General features: G+C 33.1%; 1 protein-coding gene and 1 long non-coding RNA gene across 14 annotated transcripts; both read right to left on the reverse strand.

Moving 5' to 3' along the window:
- Positions 1-2527: 2527 nt before the first annotated feature.
- Positions 2528-9817, reverse strand: LOC110896499. Of its 13 annotated transcripts, none has more exons than XR_004874567.1 (16): positions 9653-9817; positions 9503-9568; positions 8802-8887; positions 8382-8455; positions 7578-7745; positions 7383-7431; positions 7068-7284; positions 6850-6948; positions 6500-6669; positions 6185-6438; positions 5633-5849; positions 5064-5233; positions 4747-4908; positions 4141-4489; positions 3889-4029; positions 2528-3079 (listed from the first exon to the last, which is right to left on the reverse strand). It is a non-coding gene; the product is annotated as an uncharacterized LOC110896499 (long non-coding RNA). The 13 variants fall into 13 exon arrangements; XR_004874566.1 differs by having other exon boundaries at positions 2530-3079; positions 3894-4029; positions 4326-4489; positions 9653-9815; XR_004874572.1 differs by lacking the exons at positions 2528-3079; positions 3889-4029 and having other exon boundaries at positions 4065-4489; positions 6500-6680; positions 9653-9816.
- Positions 9818-11839: 2022 nt separating this feature from the next.
- LOC110894429 (putative clathrin assembly protein At2g01600) lies at positions 11840-18862 on the reverse strand. Its single transcript, XM_022141660.2, has 14 exons — positions 18478-18862; positions 18315-18384; positions 18081-18178; positions 17742-17880; positions 17509-17639; positions 17289-17381; positions 17079-17195; positions 16926-16991; positions 15245-15325; positions 15035-15115; positions 14742-14936; positions 14552-14627; positions 14357-14472; positions 11840-12500 (listed from the first exon to the last, which is right to left on the reverse strand). Exons 1-14 carry the CDS (start codon positions 18565-18567, stop codon positions 12132-12134), a joined length of 1722 nt encoding a protein of 573 aa, XP_021997352.1. The 5' UTR covers positions 18568-18862; the 3' UTR covers positions 11840-12131.
- Positions 18863-20537: the final 1675 nt, after the last annotated feature.

The following is a 20537-nucleotide window of genomic DNA, read 5'->3' on the forward strand; positions in this document are numbered from 1 at the left end:
ATTCAACTCGTGCAATACACAAGTTTTAAAAGATATAACTATTATATTACTTAATATATAGAATTATATTTATTCAGTTCGTGTAATACACGAGATTCTAACCTTTTACACACAGTGTAGATTCTTCAACTTGTTATTTCTCATGTTTAAAAATCAAGGAAGTGTTATTATGTGCTTTAACTCTCCCTCTGGCATGACCTTTTAAGTTCTTATTCTAATTATTTTTTCTATTTAATTTCTTACTTTCTTTTTATTTTCCTTTTCTTAAAGGTTATTTCATATTTTTTGACCAACTTTATCCATTTAATTAGTTAATATATCCTAAGATAATGAAAAGCTCTTCAGTTATATTTTCCCGTATATTATTTAGTCAAAAAGATATTTTTTATACTTTTATTTATATAAAAAAAAGTATGCAAAAAAGGTTGTGAGATCCAAGAGCCTCCCCAAGGCCCAAACTATTCAAAAAGTACAATTACAGAATTTCACCTTATAAAAGATCCCGTTCATTTTTGCTTTTTCTTTATATTTTATTGGTCATTCAACTTTATTTTGTTTAATTAATTTAAAAAAGAAATAGAATACACATTGGTAAAGTTGATGAAGACTTTGATGAAGAGATTAAAGATCTCATATCTTTAAAGTTAAAGAAGAATATTATAGAGATTAATCACGTGATTTGAAGGTTAATTATGTGATTAGTTATAACCAATTCATTCTTAAGTATAACAAAAGCTTTGTAAACCTCGTGGGAGGCCAATTAAAGAATGATTATACGAAAACCCAAAAAAATCATCGGGAAGAAATTATATGACTCATTTATTTCTTATCACATTGACAAAGAAGTGTTTGATGGTATATGTATATGAAGAATGGTTCAAATCGTGTCCCTTTTTCATTGATATTACATTTAGGTACCATCTACGTTACGAATATTATTCTAACACATATATATAGGAGGGTTAACCTAAATGAGTGTCCGATATGATTTGAATACTAGGGTAATTATGATTTAAAATGAATTCCATCTCAAATTGGTTGGTGTTTTAGAGAATTCAGATTTAAGCTCTTTTCTATCTGACAATGGAATAACCTTAACCCGTTTTCAGACTATTGTACCCTTCTTCCTTAGTTATGGAGTAAGAAATCATGGTTCTCTACAAATAGAGTTAAATATTAGTGTTTGTTATATCTTAATTATGATTTTAGTTTTTTTTTAACAACGTATACCTTGTAACTCATTTTGTTTTTTCAATACTATTTCTTGAAAGAAAGAGAAAGTTTACACCTAGGCAATCACTAGTATGCACATAAATTATGTAAAAGTACTTGTGTATAATAGAAATTTATTTCAGTGGGTTGGAGATGCTATTTAATTTTGATTGTTGTTGTAATGGGGTAAATTTTATGTCTAATTTATGAATTTTCTATGTTAATAGTATTCGAATTGGTGTTAATTCACAATATAAATTTGCATGTGAGTTTACACTAAACAAGTTCATGTTAACTCACATGTAATGTAAAAAAAAAACATATCAAGCATAATGTCTACTTAGAAAAAAAAAAAACAAATGTATACTTTTTATAGTTCAACTTGTTTGACTTAATATCTAGACTTAATAAAAGATACAAAATAGGAGAGGTAACTAAGAGAAAAATTAATGAGAGTATGTAGAGACGTGAGAGAACGGTTTTATAAATTTATTCTTTTCATTCACATATGGGTTTTGTATGTCTTTTACTTGAAAGTGATTCCTTCTTTTATTCAGAGAGAACTTCATTAAAAACTGAATTATTGTGAGAAAAAAAAATAAACCTAATTTTTTAAACTTTTTCTACCAATGGTTCATATTTTTAACAACTTTTACTTTTCAGATACAAATGTAAATGTCTATTTTATGTACATAAAAAAACATTAAGCTAATATGTTCATATATTTTTTTTAGCGTTTACTTACACATGTTTAGGTTATGTGTATAAAATAATACACATATGTAGTTTATATAAGTAAACAAATTTTGTTTATAAATTTTTTAGAATATTAAAGAAGATACATAAATATTGCATTTGGAGCATTTTCTTGTAATTTGTTTTTATATATATATAAAAAGCTAGTTATTTGTTTTTTGGTCTTGTTCTTGGAAAAGCCCGTCTTCTGCGTCTGATATGTAATTTTTAAAACACTTCTGAAAGTCTAAATGCTTTGAATGTATTTCCAACCCCACATATATTGTTGCTTTTGAATAGACAATTTCAACAATGACACCTTACCACCCACTAAAGTTCAAAATAATAATCTAAAATTCATAAATCATCATTATACAATCTTTTTGGCTTCTACTTTAAGATTAAATAACTTCATTTTTTAAACTAATTAATTGATCATAACAAAAACAAGAATCAAACTAACATTACAAGGAAGTAATACAATCAAATACAATATATTATACTAGCTTAAGACCCCGTGTGTTACACGGGTGGCCTCAAAAAATATATATATTATTTAACGGTGTTTTCATAAATCTTTTAATGAAAGATTTGTTTCGGTATCTATACTATAATTTGAGACCAAAACTTACTTTAAAAACTTCTAGAAAAACAGTAGAGTTTGGCTATAGATCGACAAACGTTGATGCACAATGAGTTGTGTACTATATTATATTTACATTCACTATACACCATTTTCACACCCTTTCTCGGTGCATTGTTAGGCTTCTACGGTTACTCCACGTTTGTAAGTCAAAGTCAATTCAGGTCAAAGTCAACGGTCAGCATGCTTTGCAAAGGTTATTAGTTGTGACATTAGAAGAACGTTGCTCTCGAATTGGACTTGTAGGCACACATAGCCTGCTCCTTTTGGGTTCGGAAATCCTCACATTAGATATTGCAACAGCAAGCGCATCGACTAAGCCTAAATCGTCTTGTTCTTTTGAATTATCATGGCTTAAACATCTAGATGTAGGGGATGAGTGGTTAATTACTGAATCACCATTAATAGTCAATTTTCTGGTCAACTCAAGTACAGATGTTCTAGTTGCTGTTGGTGAGGCAAATATTATACGCAGAACATCTTCATTGCCTACCAGATGCCAAGGCATATATATATTAGATAAAGTACACTTAAACCTTTCTATCGTCATAGATTCATTGCCACGTACATTCACCACAGAAAAAAATCAAAATTTAAACCAAAGGGTTGTTGACATCTGAAAAACGAAGGCCTAAAACTATCTTTATTTGACTAAATAAAGTCAAAGTCAGACTTGAAAGTCATAGATGTTGCATCATATAATGACATCTTAGTGAAGTTTTTTAAAAATAATAACTCAGGTTCAGATCATAGCTTTCAAAGGCACAAGGTGCTTAAAACGTGAGGACTCAATGGCATAAGCATTCCATTTTTGGGGTTTTAGACATGTTTTAGGCTTCTTTTGAGATAGTTTAGGCTGGTTCCAGGTCACTCGCCTTGCCCGAGGGCCTAGTCGCGCAGCCTAAGAGCCTTTAACTAATCTTTGTTTGGTTTTTCTTTTTCTCTGTTGTTGAGATTGTAGCAAAATAGTAGTTAGAGTTGATCAAAATTTAGTAAAAAGCAAGTGACTAAAAATCAGGATAAATCAATTTGAGGCTTGGTTTCAAATCCAAGCCGAGCCGAGCCAACTCGGTTTGTAATTGAGCCGAGCCCGAGCTTGCCCTAGCTCAGCTCGACTCGGCTCGGCTCATGAACAGCCCTACGTGAACCTGAGAAAACAAATAAATGTAATAAAATATTGCAAAAGTTAAAAAAAATGCAAACATATTCCCTAAATATATGTTCCACTAAAGACTACTATTCGTTTTTCTTACTCGCAAAATGTGAATCAAGAAAGTTAAAAAAGTAAAATATATAACCTTACTTGAGTGTGTGATGAGGAGAAAAAGAAAGCTTCAAAAATATCATATAATTCAGGTGTTTTATAATCCGCAAGAGCTTCAGATGGCATTCTAAGATCTTGCACTGTCAACCATGCCATGATATGAAAAATACTCATCCTGATACGTCAAGGTCAAAATCAAACAATGGTTATCCAAATGTGTCAGGTTAAAAAAATCGCCCAATATCTACAGTTAAAGTAAGTTTATTTAAAATAAGTTAATACGCACCATTCTACACACAAATCACTTGTTTTACCCAAACACTCACAACAGTTAATTGAGTTTATATTATAACTTATCTTCATAGCCTCTTAAAACTAATCAAATCATCATCTTCAACTTCAAGAGACAAATTTAATCATCTTCAACTAATTTTTCATACAGATCTTCAACTAAATTATATTCTTTCTTACCGAGTAAGGACTCCAATTTGGTAAAGGAACCATGCCAAATGAAAATATAAGACCATAAGCATCTGGTGAGTATAAACCATGTACTAATGGTGGCCTCGCAACCCTACAGCAGGTGGCTGATGTACCAAAAGCACCTGGCGCGTATGGACCAAGGAGCGTGTTACCTGCCATGAAACTTACATCAAGTCATTAAGAATATCATCTAAAAACGCAGCTAGTGGTTTAATCCACATTACTCACTAAATTATTAAATGAACCCACAAAACTAATTTTTACCAATTCGTATAACAAAAGACGATTTCAAAGAACAGAAATTTAGTCACTTTTTAGGAAAAAACCACCAAATATGTTAAAACTTCAAAAATAAACAAAAATTAACCCATACCTTAATATATTACATTAAGGTATGTTAATAATATACCTCCATCTTGTGGCTGGGTTGACTGCAAGAGACAGTTAATGTCATCTACATCAAGTAGCACACAAAGGCCGTCTTCAATCATGATTCTAGCTGCGAGCAACTGTTCTCGTTCCAACGGTTTCTCAGATCTTTCGGTTCAGACATGCTATCATCCAAACTGTGCTGGAAAAGGTCGGGCCAAAGAATTCACACCATATATAGATGGTTGAGCTCTCGGTGGAACGACCAAGATCACACGTCCCAGCATCTCATAACTATTAACACAGTTAAATATATGAGTGTAAAATAACTAATTAGAAAATTATATTCTTTCCTACCGAGTAAGGACTCCAATTTGGTTAAGGAACCATGCCAAATGAAAATACTATAAGACCATAAGCATCTGGTGAGTATAAACCATGTACTAATGGTGGCCTCGCAACCCTATAGCTGGCGGCGACTGATGGACCAAAAGCACCTGGCGCGTATGGACCAAGGAGCGTGTTACCTGCCACGAAACTTACATCAAGTCATTAAGAATATCATCTAAAAACGCAGCCAGTGTTTTAATCCACATTACTCACTAAATTATTAAATTAACCCACAAAATTAATTTTTACCAATTCGTATTACAAAAGATGATTTCAAAAACAGAAATTTAGTCACTTTTTAGGAAAAAAAACACTAACTGTATCAGAACAGCCCATGTCAAATCCACTACAGATTGTACCAGGCATGTCAAATCCACACCCGTATGGCTACATAATGTCAAATGTCCACCTTAATAACTGACAAAAAACAAATGAAACCCCAATAACAACAACCTGATAACACAAATGGTGAAATAGCCAAACAGTAACAAAATCAAACATTAGAAATAAGGTGCCAGCAAGAAAAAAAGTATTACCTTCCTTTTAGGTTGGTTCCTTTGGCGGAACCAATAAAATGAAGTATCCATAGCAAGAATATCTAGATCATATAGTGACGTCACAATTCAAGGAACGATTTCAACAATTTTGTATCTTCATAACACTGAACCGTGTAAAGCAATTCTAGCTCAGGGCCTCAGGAATTACACTCGTGCAGAATATGTTTAGTATTAGTAACTTTGCCCATGTTTTCACCTGCATTCATAAAAACGCCAAATTAAAACCACCTCCAATAGATTTGTCCTCTAATATTTTTTTATAGACATTTTCATTTGTTGTTTGCATTACTCACCAACTTGCCTACTGTCTGGAATTTTCGCAGCCAGTGGTTTAATCCACATTACTCACTAAATTATTAAATGAACCCACAAAACTAATTTTTACCAATTCGTATTACAAAAGACGATTTCAAAAAACAGAAATTTAGTCACTTTTTAGGAAAAAACCACCAAATATGTTAAAACTTCAAAAAATAAACAAAAATTAACCCATACCTTAATATATTACATTAAGGTATATTAATAATATACCTCCATCTTGTGGCTGGGTTGACTGCAAGAGACAGTTAATGTCATCTACATCAAGTAGCACACAAAGGCCGTCTTCAATCATGATTCTAGCTGCGAGCAACTGTTCTCGTTCCAACGGTTTCTCAGATCTTTCGGTTCAGACATGCTATCATCCAAACTGTGCTGCAAAAGGTCGGGCCAAAGAATTCACACCATATATAGATGGTTGAGCTCTCGGTGACACGACCAAGATCACACGTCCCAGCATCTCATAACTATTAACACAGTTAAATATATGAGTGTAATAACTAATTAGAAAATTATATTCTTTCTTACCGAGTAAGGACTCCAATTTGGTTAAGGAACCATGCCAAATGAAAATACTATAAGACCATAAGCATCTGGTGAGTATAAACCATGTACTAATGGTGGCCTCGCAACCCTATAGCTGGCGGCGACTGATGGACCAAAAGCACCTGGCGCGTATGGACCAAGGAGCGTGTTACCTGCCACGAAACTTACATCAAGTCATTAAGAATATCATCTAAAAACGCAGCCAGTGGTTTAATCCACATTACTCACTAAATTATTAAATTAACCCACAAAACTAATTTTTACCAATTCGTATTACAAAAGACGATTTCAAAAACAGAAATTTAGTCACTTTTTAGGAAAAAAACACTAACTGGATCAAAACAGCCCATGTCAAATCCACTACAGATTGTACCAGGCATGTCAAATCCACACCCGTATGGCTACATAATGTCAAATGTCCACCTTAATAACTGACAAAAAACAAATGAAACCCCAATAACAACAACCTGATAACACAAATGGTGAAATAGCCAAACAGTAACAAAATCAAACATTAGAAATAAGGTGCCAGCAAGAAAAAAAGTATTACCTTCCTTTTGGGTTGGTTCCTTTTGCGGAACCAATAAAATGAAGTATCCATAGCAAGAATATCTAGATCATATAGTGATGTCACAATTCAAGAAATGATTTCAACAATTTTGTATCTTCATAACACTGAACCGTGTAAAGCAATTCTAGCTCAGGGCCTCAGGATTTACACTCGTGCAGAATATGTTTAGTATTAGTAACTTTGCCCATGTTTTCACCTGCATTCATAAAAACGCCATATTAAAACCATCTCCAATAGATTTGTCCTCTAATATTTTTTTTGTAGACATTTTCATTTGTTGTTTGCATTACTCACCAACTTGCCTACTGTCCGGAAACTTCTTGTGTAAATACTTTGCACAGTCCTGTAAAGTGGTAGAATGATGGATAAATTTCATTAAACTTGTGCTGTAATACATTTTTTTAGAATATGCATATATTTTACCGACTCGGTAAGAGAATTGTCTAAAAGCTACAATAAATGGCACAGATTCAAGATCCCTTACAATACCTTCGGCACTCTCCACATGGTTATAATTTCTCCTCTTCCACAATACCTTCGTCACTCTCCAATTCATAGATTCGCAGCACAACAAACTCCTCAATTGGTGTGCTTACTTGTTTTGACCAGCCTTGACCCGTTTGACAAACTTTGACCAAAACCCAAAGAGCTTCAAATCTGTCAAGAAAGGAACCCAAATCGGATTATATCAGTCTTGAAAAGCATAAATCAACAGTATGATAATTCAGACTCGTCCATACTGAGACTCGTCCCCAAATCATTTATGAACTCGAATTAAGAATTAATTGGACGAACAATAAAAAAATGAAAACAAAATAATCTCGACTACCAGCAATTTTGCATGAGTTTCCAGCTTCTGTGACGAACCTCTTCATAATCTCGACTACCAGCAATTTTCTTTAGTAGATCAAGTCGTTGTGAATCTTTCATCACAGTCAATAATGATATTTACAAAAAATTCACTTCTATTATCAAAAAGCACCAGACTTCTGCTCCATGAAACAGGTTTTGTCAAAACATTTTACATTTCAATCATCTGTGGCTGACCCGTTTGACCCGGCCCAGCTGCATAACCGTATCAAGTGGCCCGTTTGTTGAGCCCGCCAAGATTAATCCTTACAATATAATCATAACATTATACCAGTAACACATCTTTTTCTTAATTTTATTTTAAAAAAAAATCAACACATAAGCTTCACAAATATTGATATGGTCATCTTCAGCCTTATATTCATGTTTCAAAGGTAATAATTAGTGAAAATAAATATAATTAAAGATTAAACTGGTGCGTACCTATGAGAAGGGGAGGAAGGGGGAATTACTTGTCTAGAACCATGGCGAGAGAGGCAAAGTTATTTATCAAACACCTGGAGTGCAAAAACACATATTTCAATTAAACAAAATACTATCCACATGTGCTATTTTCAACAGAACCCCTAGAATTACTTTCAAATCCGACATACATCACATAATTAGATATACGCATACATGTAGAACAAAAGAGTAAGCACTATATTGCATTGTGAATAAACAAACGTATTCTTGAAATCACTCATGGGAATTTAGTAATTCCTTTTCTTGCCACCTAACCATTGAACCCAATAATAACCAACACAATATAGTGTAAGCCCTAACAATCAACCACCAATGAGTAACATCAAATGATATCGCAAATTATCATTTAAAAAGCATTAAACAGAGGTTAATACCAACCTCAAGTGAAACTTTCTGGTCCAGTGTGGTTCTGGTGTCTGAAACTCCTCCTTGATTCATCATATCACACCATAAGGTTCCTCCTGCTGAAAACAAAACAACAGTTAAAACCTCAAATTTTAATAAAAACAATGATAAATAATATGAAGAAAAAAACTAAGTAAATCGGCTAATCACGAAAGATTGTTAATCAGAATCAGAAACAAAAAAAAATACATATTATGAAATCATCGAATTCGTTTATTACAACATTACAACAAAATACACAAATAACAAAGTAACTTATGCAAAATTTCAATCGAATGTAAATATCAAATCAGGAAGTAAATAAACATAATCAAGGTTGAACATTACTGAATATTCCAAACACAATTTACAAATTCTAAAATGACATAATTAGTTTATTACAAACACGGGTCTAAATAAACAATTATTTTTGTAAAAATTCAAATGACAGTACACTTTAAATAAAAAAAAAACATTTTCATACATAAGGTTGAATATGACTGAAGATTACAAACAAAATTTCAATTTTCACTATGTAGTTAGGGTTTTCCATAAGAGCACTTCAAATAACTATTTTACATGATAATTAGGTTTATCGAAACTAACATAACTAAATAAACAACGATGTAACAAAAAATTAACTGATTATATAAATCAAATCAAACGAAAAACATACAGAATGTTGAAATACTAACCGATTGCAGAAAGTTTGGTTCCCGATTTGAGATTCGCGATAATTAGGGTTTTCGGTAATAACATCCCTAAATAAACAATGATATAACAAAAAATTAAGAGATTATACAAATCAAATCAAACAAAAACATACACAATGTTGAAATACAAACCGATTGCAGAAAGTCTCTGGTTCCAGAATCGAGAATCGCGATACATCTGAGAGACGCCATACATATAGTTAATAGATTAACCATTTTCGAATTCACTACTCGAACAATATGAACGGGATAGTATTTCATAGAGAAGAGAGAAGGCGGTGGAACATAAAGGTGAAAATGGAGGTGGAATTTCTGAATAATAAGCGCGTGTGGGAGGATAAAGAAGGAGATAAAGGAGAATTGGGGATTGGCGCCCATAGTGAATTATCTAGCCTAAGAGGGTGTCCACATCATCAAAATGATTGGCTAAGAATAAACCTTGTGGCTTAAGAGAATTCATTTAGTATAATAGATAGATTTCAAATGAAATTTTGGAATAAAAACACTAATCATAAAAATATTACAAGAAAAATGGTTTTAATAAATCTATTATCGTTCATCCCATCTCATGATTAAGGTATATTTTTAGAATGTCAGAAATTCAAGATATAAAAATTAGCATACATCATATTGAATTGATTGAATACAGGAACAATAAGTTTTTTCTTTTTTATTATTTTTTTTTTAAGATTAGACTTTCACTAAAACACCAGGACAACTATCTTCAATAGGCCTGTAAACGAACCGAACGAACACGAACATAGGCACGTTCGTGTCCGTTCATTTAACTTTAACCGAACACGAACATATAATCGAACATATTTTTTTGTTCGTGTTCGTTCATTAAGAAATCGGGCATGTTCGTGTTCGTTCATGTTCGTTCGTTTAAAGCCAAAACGAACAGTTCACGAACATTAACGAACACAAACGAACATAAACAAAAAAAAAAAAAACTGAACATATTTTAATAAACATAAACAAACATAAATTAACATGATTGAACAAACAAGTCTAATATATTACAATTCATCCGAAAACACAACTAAATTAGAGTTCATAAATATACTAGTTAGTCGTATTAATATAAGTAGTTACAAAACCTAATATTTATATAAATCGAACTACTTATGTATTTACTAAAATTTAAACAAACGTTCATGAACATAAATGAACGAACTTTCACGAACTTAAATGAACGAACACAAGGTGTGTTCATGTTCATTCATTTAATTAAACGAACAAATTTTTTTGTTCGTGTTCGTTCGTTTATTAAATAAACAAACATAAACGAAATTCCCGCCGAACAAGTTCATGAGCAGTTCATGAACGTTCGGTTCATTTACAAGCCTAATCGCCAAGAAGGAAATAGAGCCCAACAACATGATGTATATACATAAAGTATCTAATTATCTAATTAATTTATAGGAGAAAGTTATATATACATTTGTATTTGTATATATTGTTTTAACTATCATACATAAGATTAAGACGAGCCACAAACGACCCATCGTGCATGTCAGATTGTTGAGAAACAAGTCCATTAATATGAAGGGTATGTTTGGCATGAAGCTTTTAGGAGCTTTTAGTAGCTTCTAGCTTTAAACTTTTAAGAAAAAGCTCTCACTTAATAAAAAGTCTTGTTTGGTTGAAGGAGCTTTATGCTTTTAGGTTAGGAGCTTGAAGCTTTTGGTTGAACGCTACTACTAGTAGCGTTTAGAAGGAGCTACAAGCTTTTAGGGAAAATGACTATTTTAACCTCTCAAAATAAGGAACTTTTTAATGCACCAACTTTCTAAATTTTTAGTTATGTCCATTTTGGTAATTTTATACATTTTATTAAAAGCTCTAGCTACTCTACCAAACACCAAATATATCTAAAAAGCTACAGCTACTAGCTACCAGCTACAGCTACCAGTTTCCAGCCACCAGCTACCAGCCACTTTTGCCAAACATACCCGAACAGGGCAGGGGTGGGGCGGGTTGAGTTGGGTTTAAATGTATTTTTTTTCTTATTTAATTTTATTTTCTTCTGTTTTATATAAAAAAAAAAAATCATTTACTCAAAAAAATATATGGATGAATGTATACTGTAATAGTCAAATTTAAATGTGTAATGTTTTAAATTTATGCATCACAAATTATTTTTTTCTTAAAATACATAATATGTTTAATAATATGTTGTATTTATTTGTAAGAAATTTATGCTCTTTTAAGACTAAAAAGAATCATAACAAGTTTCCAGTATAGATTTATTACATTAAAGCCAGAAAGGAAGCCATACTAAAAGTTTGGTAACAATATCAGCATCCTAGGATCCAATCTGGGAAAATGGTCCAAATAATAATTAAAAAAATAATAATCCATCAAAAGCTCCAAACAAATGATAGGATAAAAATGTTTACAAGCCAAACCACATGACCATATTATCAACCATAAGTCATTGTTTACAACTACATACGCCTTTCGAAAACTAACAAGAATTTCATATCGTATCGGTTTCTTGATCGAATGCAAAACCACAACAAACGTCTCGACTCTCGACTCTCATCCATCTTCCGATATATACCAACAAATTTCTTTTTTTCCTTTCGACTATAGATTCATAGTTGTATCATAACAAGGTTGTTCCAAACGGATTCGTGGTTTGGGGATGAGCATTGTTATTGTTGACTGGAAACGAGCCAAACCCTGAATCCATAAACGGGTTCGGTGGGGCCATCATTGGGTTCGGTGGGGCCATTATCAGATTCGGTGGTTGTTGTGGAGGTCCATAGAGAGCGGCAGGTTGGGTGTATGGGCCGAAGGGGTTAGCTTGATATGGTTGTGGCATTTGAGGTTGAACTGGTTGAGCCGACATAGCGAACGGGTCGGCTACTTCAAATGGGTTCGGTGCTGGTGATCCGTACACGGGTTGCTGAGATGCTCTATATGCTCCTTCATCGTATAAACTGTTTAGCGTCAGCGAGTCCAGTCCACCAGCCTGCCAACACAAATTTATTAATTTATAGAAACAAACTTATAGAATGATTCATTTAGATCCATCAAATAGTTCAACCCCCTAAATCGTTTTCTTTCAGATTTGTTTGATCCTAGTGAAAATAATATTCTGGTAAATTAGGCCTGTAAACGAACCGAACGCTCATTCACTGTTTGTGAACTTGTTCGGCGGGAAGTTCGTTTATTTAATAAACGAACGAACATGAACACAATTTTTTGTTCATTTGTCTAAACGAACAAGCTTGAACACACATTTTGTTCGTTCATTTATATTCGTGAGCGTCTGTTTGTTCATTTGTGTTCGTTTATTCACATTTGTTTATGTCCGTTCGTTTATGTTCGTTTCAATTTAAATACTTTAGTTATATTTATACAAATATTAAACATAAAAAGAACTTTCTAACTGCTTAATATGACTAATATAATTAATCAGTAATCACTAATTTATATTCAAAATTACTTTATGTTTAGTAAATTATGATCATTGGGGAAAGTTCATTTGAGAAGGAAATTTAATTGAGAAGAAAATTTAATTGAGAAGAAAAAGAACAAAGGGTAATTTTGTAAAACATTAAATATTTTTTTCACTTATCTCATTTATTATCATTTTTGACTAATTAATTAGTCATAAAGACTATTATCCTCCACACTAACTTTTTTTTACTACACACATCAAAAATTATCCTACATATTTCGAAATTCATCATACACTTTGATATTTATCCTACACAACTCGTAATTTATCATACACAACTCGTAATTTATCCTACACTTTAAATTATTTTATTTTATTTTTTTGAAAAAAAGTATATATTTTGAAGATAAGTTACAAATTATTTAATGTAGTTAGCTATTAAAGAGGAAGACTACAAATTAATGACCTATGTAGATTTACCAATGTACCCTTATAATAACATTAAATACTTATATTAAATGAAATAAAATAAAGCATTCTTATTGGTTGAAATTTCTTCTTTTTTCTTCTTACAAAAAAGTTCTTCTCATTTGAACTCTCCACTATGATCATTTGTGTTCATTTATGTTTCTTCAATTATGTTCATGTGTGTTGTTTATTGTGTTTTAAATTATGTTCCTTAACTGTTCGTTTAAGTTTTAAACGAACGGACATAAACGAACACGGACATTGCCCATTTTCTTAATAAACTAACATGAACAAAAAAAATGTATTCGATTATATGTTCGTGTTCGGTTAAAGTTAAATGAACGAACACGAACATGACTCTGTTCATATTGATTCGGTTCTTTTACTGGCCTATTGTAAATAATAGATATCACATCAATTACTTGGATACGCCCCGCTTGCGGTATGCGTATATAATGTATATATGTGTGGGCCATCGAGGGGCAAAAGTGAAAGTACACTAATTTTAACGTTGTTTTACTAATTTCGTGAAAATAACGTTAAAAGTTGAGGACAGTTAATCAGGCATCATGTGGTGGCGTTGATAGCTGAAAGACAAAAGGGTACATGCACTAATCGGTCTTTGTCCCGATTGCTGAGTGTTATGTGCCTTATGTCCAAGGCTTGATTCAAAACTACTATCGAGCCGGGGGTCTCACTGGAAGTAGCCTCTCTATTCCTACGGGGTAGAGGTAAGGCTGTCTACATCTTACCGTCCTCATACCCTACCTTTGCTTTGCTATTGGTGGGATTTACTGAGTATGATGATGATGATGACATCAATTACTTGGATAAAAGGGTAGAGGATAGAAAGAGTGTTTGCGTGACATGTTGCAACCCATACCCATTTTGACCCGTTACCCAGCCCGCCCACACAAGAATCATTAGAGCGATGTGACAGCAGTTTTGACAGTTACCAGTTGCCTCTCCTGAACAGATGAAATATTGGTGCTAGGAGTAGAGACCAAAGCAAGTTCCCAGCCGGTCGGATCAAAATCTTTCGTTTGAAAAGCCGATCCAGAAGACGTAGTATCTTAAACATCAAGAAATCGTTTTAGTATTCATTTAATGTCTAAAATACCCTCAACTAAATATAAAACTTGAACCTTTACCAGATGGAACGATGGCAAGAGCCAGGGCGTTGCTTTCCTCGATAGCCGATCCACTGGGTGCATCGAAATTCAACCCCTAAACAAACTAACTATTTGAGAAAAAGGGTTTTATATAATAATAATAATAATAATAATAATAATAATAATAATAATAATAATAAAAGATATATTATTTAATTAAATAATTTACCAATAAATCATCAGGATCCCTGCTGTTGAAAGTCGGTGCGGGTGGCGCTTGTGTAGGCTCAGGTACATCATTAGAAGCGATGAGGTCATCTTCGGGCAGCGGTTTCGGTTCCTCAATAGGGGAATCGGTATCTTCTTCATGAGGGGTGTTATCTTCTTCGGGTTTATAAGTCAACATAAGTCTTTCTGGGAATTCCTGAGCACAAATCACCAAATATTTTTATATTAATTACAAGGTACATAAAACGAACGAAATGAAAATGTATATTTACGAGTCAAAAAGTCAACACTCACTAATGGCTGTGCGGGACCAGCGACCAATCGTGGGGCTTCTCTTATGTACTCTTCCATTGTTGCAAGAAAAGATTGTGGAGGCTGGAAAAATAACAACGGTGTTAAAGAAAATGTATATATGCAAACGCCAGCTTGTCAAAATTACTATAATGCCCCCTTTGTGATTTCAGTCACCATCTTAAAAATTAGGCATTAAGGTAAGAATCATACCTCTCTCAAAACAGGAAACTGGAAATTTCTAGCAAGCTCCAATCTTTTGCAGACATCATAGAAGTCGGAAAGGTTCGCAGCCTGAATAAAATAATTAGCACGACAAATCTATACTATATAACAAGAGAAAACAATTGGGGACACGTGTCATCCATTGGAGCCATCGATTTTTTTGTTTTCCCTCCCGCCTCTCCTACTTAATTATGTTTACTTACGTGTTTAATTAAAGATATTATTGTATCATTAACAAAATGTATTTAATATGAAATTGATTAATAATTTTTTTAAATAAACTTACATTTTTTGTTTAAAAGCTTCACCTAGTTCAAAATTATGTTGGTTAAATATTAAAAAACGAAGAAAATGATGATAATTGTTTTTATGAATGATTTATAAAAATTCAAGTATTTAGTGTGGTTAGATGTTAAGAATGATAATACTACAATATGTTAAGTTACAAAAAAATAGGTGGTTTTAAAAAGTCAAAGTTAATAATACCCAGTTGAAAGTAATAATGTTTTAAAAATTATCTTTTAACAATATTTATAATTGTCACGTCAATGTTCATTTTTTAAATACATATATTGACGACCGTATATGTTAACAAATTACATTATATCTTATTGTATTAGTATAATACACGGGTTCTTTCAATCATGCAATGCATATTTTTTTTTGAAACGTAACTTTTTATTGCTAATATAATAGCATTATATATATCAACCGGTGAGGTTACTGTCATAGTTATCGATAGCGCCCATAGCGACCGCTATCGCGAATAGCGTGGCGAGACATGGTCGCTATATGGTGTATAGCGCTGAATAGCGTGAAAATAGCGGATTCCGACGACGACTTCCGGCCGGAAACCTGCAATTTCTGCCGGAAACTTGCTGGAAATTATGAAGAAGAAGAGCAGCTGCGTTTTTGTTGCGTTTGAGCCTTTCTAGGGTTAAATAAGTTTATGGATTTTAACATTCAACCTCTCTATCTTTCATTAGGTTACATTTAGTCATTAAAACTTGTAAAATTTACATAAAAAATGTAAAATTAGTTTGTGTATTTTAACATTTAACCCCCCCTATTTTCACTAGCTTACATTTGGTCCTTAAACTTATAAATTTATACAAAAAAGGTATAAAACTAACGTTACATATAAAAAAAAGTTATGTAGATAGCTATTTTTTATTTCTTAAATTTTTAACTACCTTATCGCTAAACACGAAATAGCGGGCACTATTTCATCGCTATCGCTACTTAGCATATAGGTACGTTGTCGCTATTTGTCGCTATTCGCTATTGATAAATAACTATGGTTCCTGTAAAAATGACCTTTTTCGTAAGAAGTGTGAGAAGACATAGGAATTGACATGTAGGCATCATGTTTTGGACACGATTATTATAAGCATGAAATTTAAAACACTTCTCACGAAAAAAAACGTCCTTTTTACAGGAACCTAAGACTATAACCTAGTATGATGATAAAAAATATATTGCTTCACTTGTACATAATTGGAAATTTTGAGTAAGTTAATATAGGAGACTTTATGCATTAAAAACACATTTGTGACCAGTTTAATCATTAAACCACATTTCCTGTTTAGCTAGCTTTTTTTTTTTTATTTTACCCATTTGAGGCGTCAGATAAAACATCTTCCAATCGACCCATTTATAATTGAGTTACCTGCTGACCGGCTCTTTTGTATATATCAAGGGCTTTGATAGCTTCATGTCTTGGCATTTCAAAAAACTGGAAACAGAAAATAGTAAAAAGATAAAATAAAATAAATAAAAACTAGTATACGGTTTAAAAAATATATATATACGGATACTTTACCTTATCAATAAGATTGATGATTCCATCATTTACAGCACAGTAGATTTTAAAACTCTCTTTAAGAACCAAAGCCAGGGCGTATTGTATCAAATAATTGCCGACAGCTGCACCTTCAGGCTGCAGAAATAGGAAAAAGACGGTTTTAATTGATTAAATTAAAAAGGAAACAAAAATATATATCCTACGGAAATTAATGTAAAAGGAACTTGCCCTGCATCCCATAAGACGATAAAGTAGCTGCTGCAAAGAAGGCAGTTGTTCCAATAACTCTTCACTTTCAAGATCTCGTGTTCTGCTATACCCCTGCAATTAATGCATAAATGCTTTGGGCTTTTAGCAAACTGTATCTATTTCCATTGTCTTTATTACGTTATTTTCGTCTGTATTTAACTATATAACGACTAGAATGCAAGTTCATCCAAGTGCATACCTTATTTTCTTCACCTTGGGCCGGTCTTGGGATTCGCTCAGCTTCAATATCATATTTCAAAATTCTGAAGCACTCGAGTCGTTCTTCTAAGAAAAGTCCGTACGTACGCACCCAAGCAGAACAATCCCAAGCTGGCAGAACATATTAAACAAATACGTAAATACTCATAAACATCGTAAAAATCCGAAAATAAGTTCGCAAAAAAAAGGTAAGACTAGGGTCTAGACAACAACCGACGGGGCTTGAGTCATCCTTGAAATTAGCTAACTGGAGAACACGACCTCTTTGTTGAAAATTTAATAGTTCTTCCCTGAAAGTTGGATCACCCTCCCGTAGTGTCCGGTGGATAACTATCAGCGTCTTCAACGCCACCTGAATTAAAGCCAAAACGTTAAATAACAGAAAACGAAACCACTTTAATCCAAAACCGAGTAAACAAACAACAGTATGACACCCATCATTCAATAACATATATTACGAATTTACGATAACATTTCACCAATGATCAAACCCTAACTTCACATCTACCAACACCAACCCAAAAAAAACTTCAAAACAATAACAAACAATACCGTCCAGTTACGCGTCTTCGCCAATCTCCTAGCCAAAGCATGTAAACAATACTGCACATCCGCCCGAGGCCGAATCGCAGACGTATACGCCAAAATCTCTACAAAAACATTCCACACATTCAACATTCCCACAAATAAACCAAAACCCACATTAAAAAAAAAAAAAAAAAAAAAAAAAAAAAAACCCATCAATCAATTAAAACAACAAGATTCAAGATTTCATAAATGACTCACTTCTGATGTGCCTTTCTTTAGGGGGGCACTCAACATGATTAGTCGCCTTAACAATTGCAACATCCACATCCTAAATCACACAAACCCTAATCATCAAATGATCAACAGAGAAAGATCTTTGATAAAATTGGTTAAAAGGGGGTTGAAAGAAAAGGGGTAAGACCTTGAAATCGCTATTAACATGTGCTAATCCAACGGTGGTTTGATCTTTGAGAGCACCGTAGGCTTTCCGCCATGTTTGCATCGTACCCATCTCGGATTGTGGGGTGATCGGACGGTTGTACTGATAGATCGGCGAGTATTTCGATCGTTGGTGTGTGAAGGAATCTGAAGATTATTGACAACTGCACACCGTTACTTTGTTGTGAATTGTAGGCTGTGAAATGAAGAAGGGGTTTTTTATTATTTTCTTGAGTATTATTATTTTTGTATTTTTGGGAATATGGTCGACTTGACGGCCACCGTCATTACACGGTGGTCCGTTCTTTTTCTTATTAGGTGTTATATTTGTTTTCTTATTATTCTTGTGAGATGATAATATAAATATGTATGTACGTACGTATAGAAGATAACCAAATACTAAAAGTTAGAATAATGATGTGTCTTGAAGTTAATTTTTTAATGTGGCTTCAAGCAATTCTCACTTGCTAAATTTGAGAGGTACCTTAAAGGCATGATAATGGAATTAATGAATTCTTCTGATTAACAATGGTTAGTTTTGTTACAGAGAGGAAGTTTTTATTTGATATAACTTTAACGTATTGTATATAATAGACAAAGGGTTGTAATAATTGTGTAGTGATAAGATAATCATTCTTACTATAAATACCATGTATGTGGTCCCCATATGAAGTGATTGAGGTTGTTCTTTCGGACCAAATAATGTGATTAGGTCGTTAGTTTGTTAGTACTTGTACAGAGTTGTTACATGAAGATCGGTCCACCATTATCACGATCTTTTGCTTCGTGTCTAAACTGTCATACGAGTATGGACAGGTTATTTCTTCCTTTCGTGATATCATCGAGTTCTTTTGTTTGTATAATGTGATTCTTTAATTTAGGGTTTTTTTGGTTGTATAAGGTGATTTCCATCTGTAATTGTGATGGGTGTTTTGATATTGTAACCAAAGGAAGCTAGTAGAAGCATCTTATGTGATTCTATGGATTGGTCATTTCATATAATTTGGGTGGATGAAAGAGTAGTCCTTAATAGGGATAAGCTCGGTATCAACCGGTACTGAAAATCCTCACAAATAGATATTGGTATTGAATATACTCGGTACGATACAGTTCGATACGGTACTAAAACTCGGTACCGAAAAATGTTTTGGTTCGGTTAGTTTGGTACTAGCTCTGGTCTGATACGGTACCGGTATCCGGTGTCACACCCCAACCAATGGCGGAAACATCGGGATGAGACGAAGTGTGAAGATTGCTAGAGACATCATAACGCTATTTGTGACAATATTTAGAAAATCCAAATTTCATTTCATTTCATAACTTCAAATAGTCAACATTACAAGATATTCAAATACGACAAGTTTAACAAAACAACATGATAACATAACAAAATTTTGATACAACATTTTAAACCCTAACGTCTATATGTGTATCTAGGCATCAACGCTACTTCATTTCATAGCATCATCGTCCTCAACCTGTAACATGTTTAAAATAAAGTTCAATGCAAAAGCAAAGGCGAGTATACAAGTTTGATACGTACATAGCAAAAGATAAGTTTGAACAATTCCTCATAGCAAGCATGTGATTCAAGATAAACATTTAAACATGGCATGTGTCTAACATATCAAACCAAGAAAACGCAATATGCTCAAGACATAACCTCAAGTTTACGGGCGGGTCGTTAATCCTATAGCGCTACATATGTCAAGGTTTGGCTCGTACGAAGTTAATGATAAGTTCAACACATAAGAATAACCCAAGTTTAAAGTATCAAGTCATCACGTATACAAGCATGTTATAGGAACGTTCATGTGTTTAATAAAGTGTTCATGTGTAAGTTAATAGGTAAACATGTTACACCCCAAAAGTGGTAAAAGTAAAAAGGGGGAAATACGAGTATACTCACAAAGTTTGCATATGTTTTCCGATTATCCAATTGTTGACGAGTAGAGATTTAGAGTCCGAATGTATAAGGGTTAAGGTTCAAGTATGTTTAGAGTCGAGATTCGGTGTTTAAAACAACATAAAAATAAGATATGA

This window comes from Helianthus annuus, chromosome 12, assembly GCF_002127325.2.
Source record: "Helianthus annuus cultivar XRQ/B chromosome 12, HanXRQr2.0-SUNRISE, whole genome shotgun sequence".
In the NCBI taxonomy this organism is placed as follows: Eukaryota; Viridiplantae; Streptophyta; class Magnoliopsida; order Asterales; family Asteraceae; genus Helianthus; species Helianthus annuus.

What these genes read in the sequence shown, in the direction of transcription:
- LOC110894429 (XM_022141660.2), bottom strand. Translation starts at nt 18,567, where the DNA reads ATGGGTACGATGCAAACATGGCGGAAAGCCTACGGTGCTCTCAAAGAT. An exon ending in GGATGACTCAAGCCCCGTCG is followed by an intron (nt 17,640 to 17,741) that starts GTTGTTGTCTAG and finishes ATGTTCTGCCAG; the next exon opens with CTTGGGATTGTTCTGCTTGG. An exon ending in TCTTGCCATCGTTCCATCTG is followed by an intron (nt 14,473 to 14,551) that starts GTAAAGGTTCAA and finishes TTGATGTTTAAG; the next exon opens with ATACTACGTCTTCTGGATCG.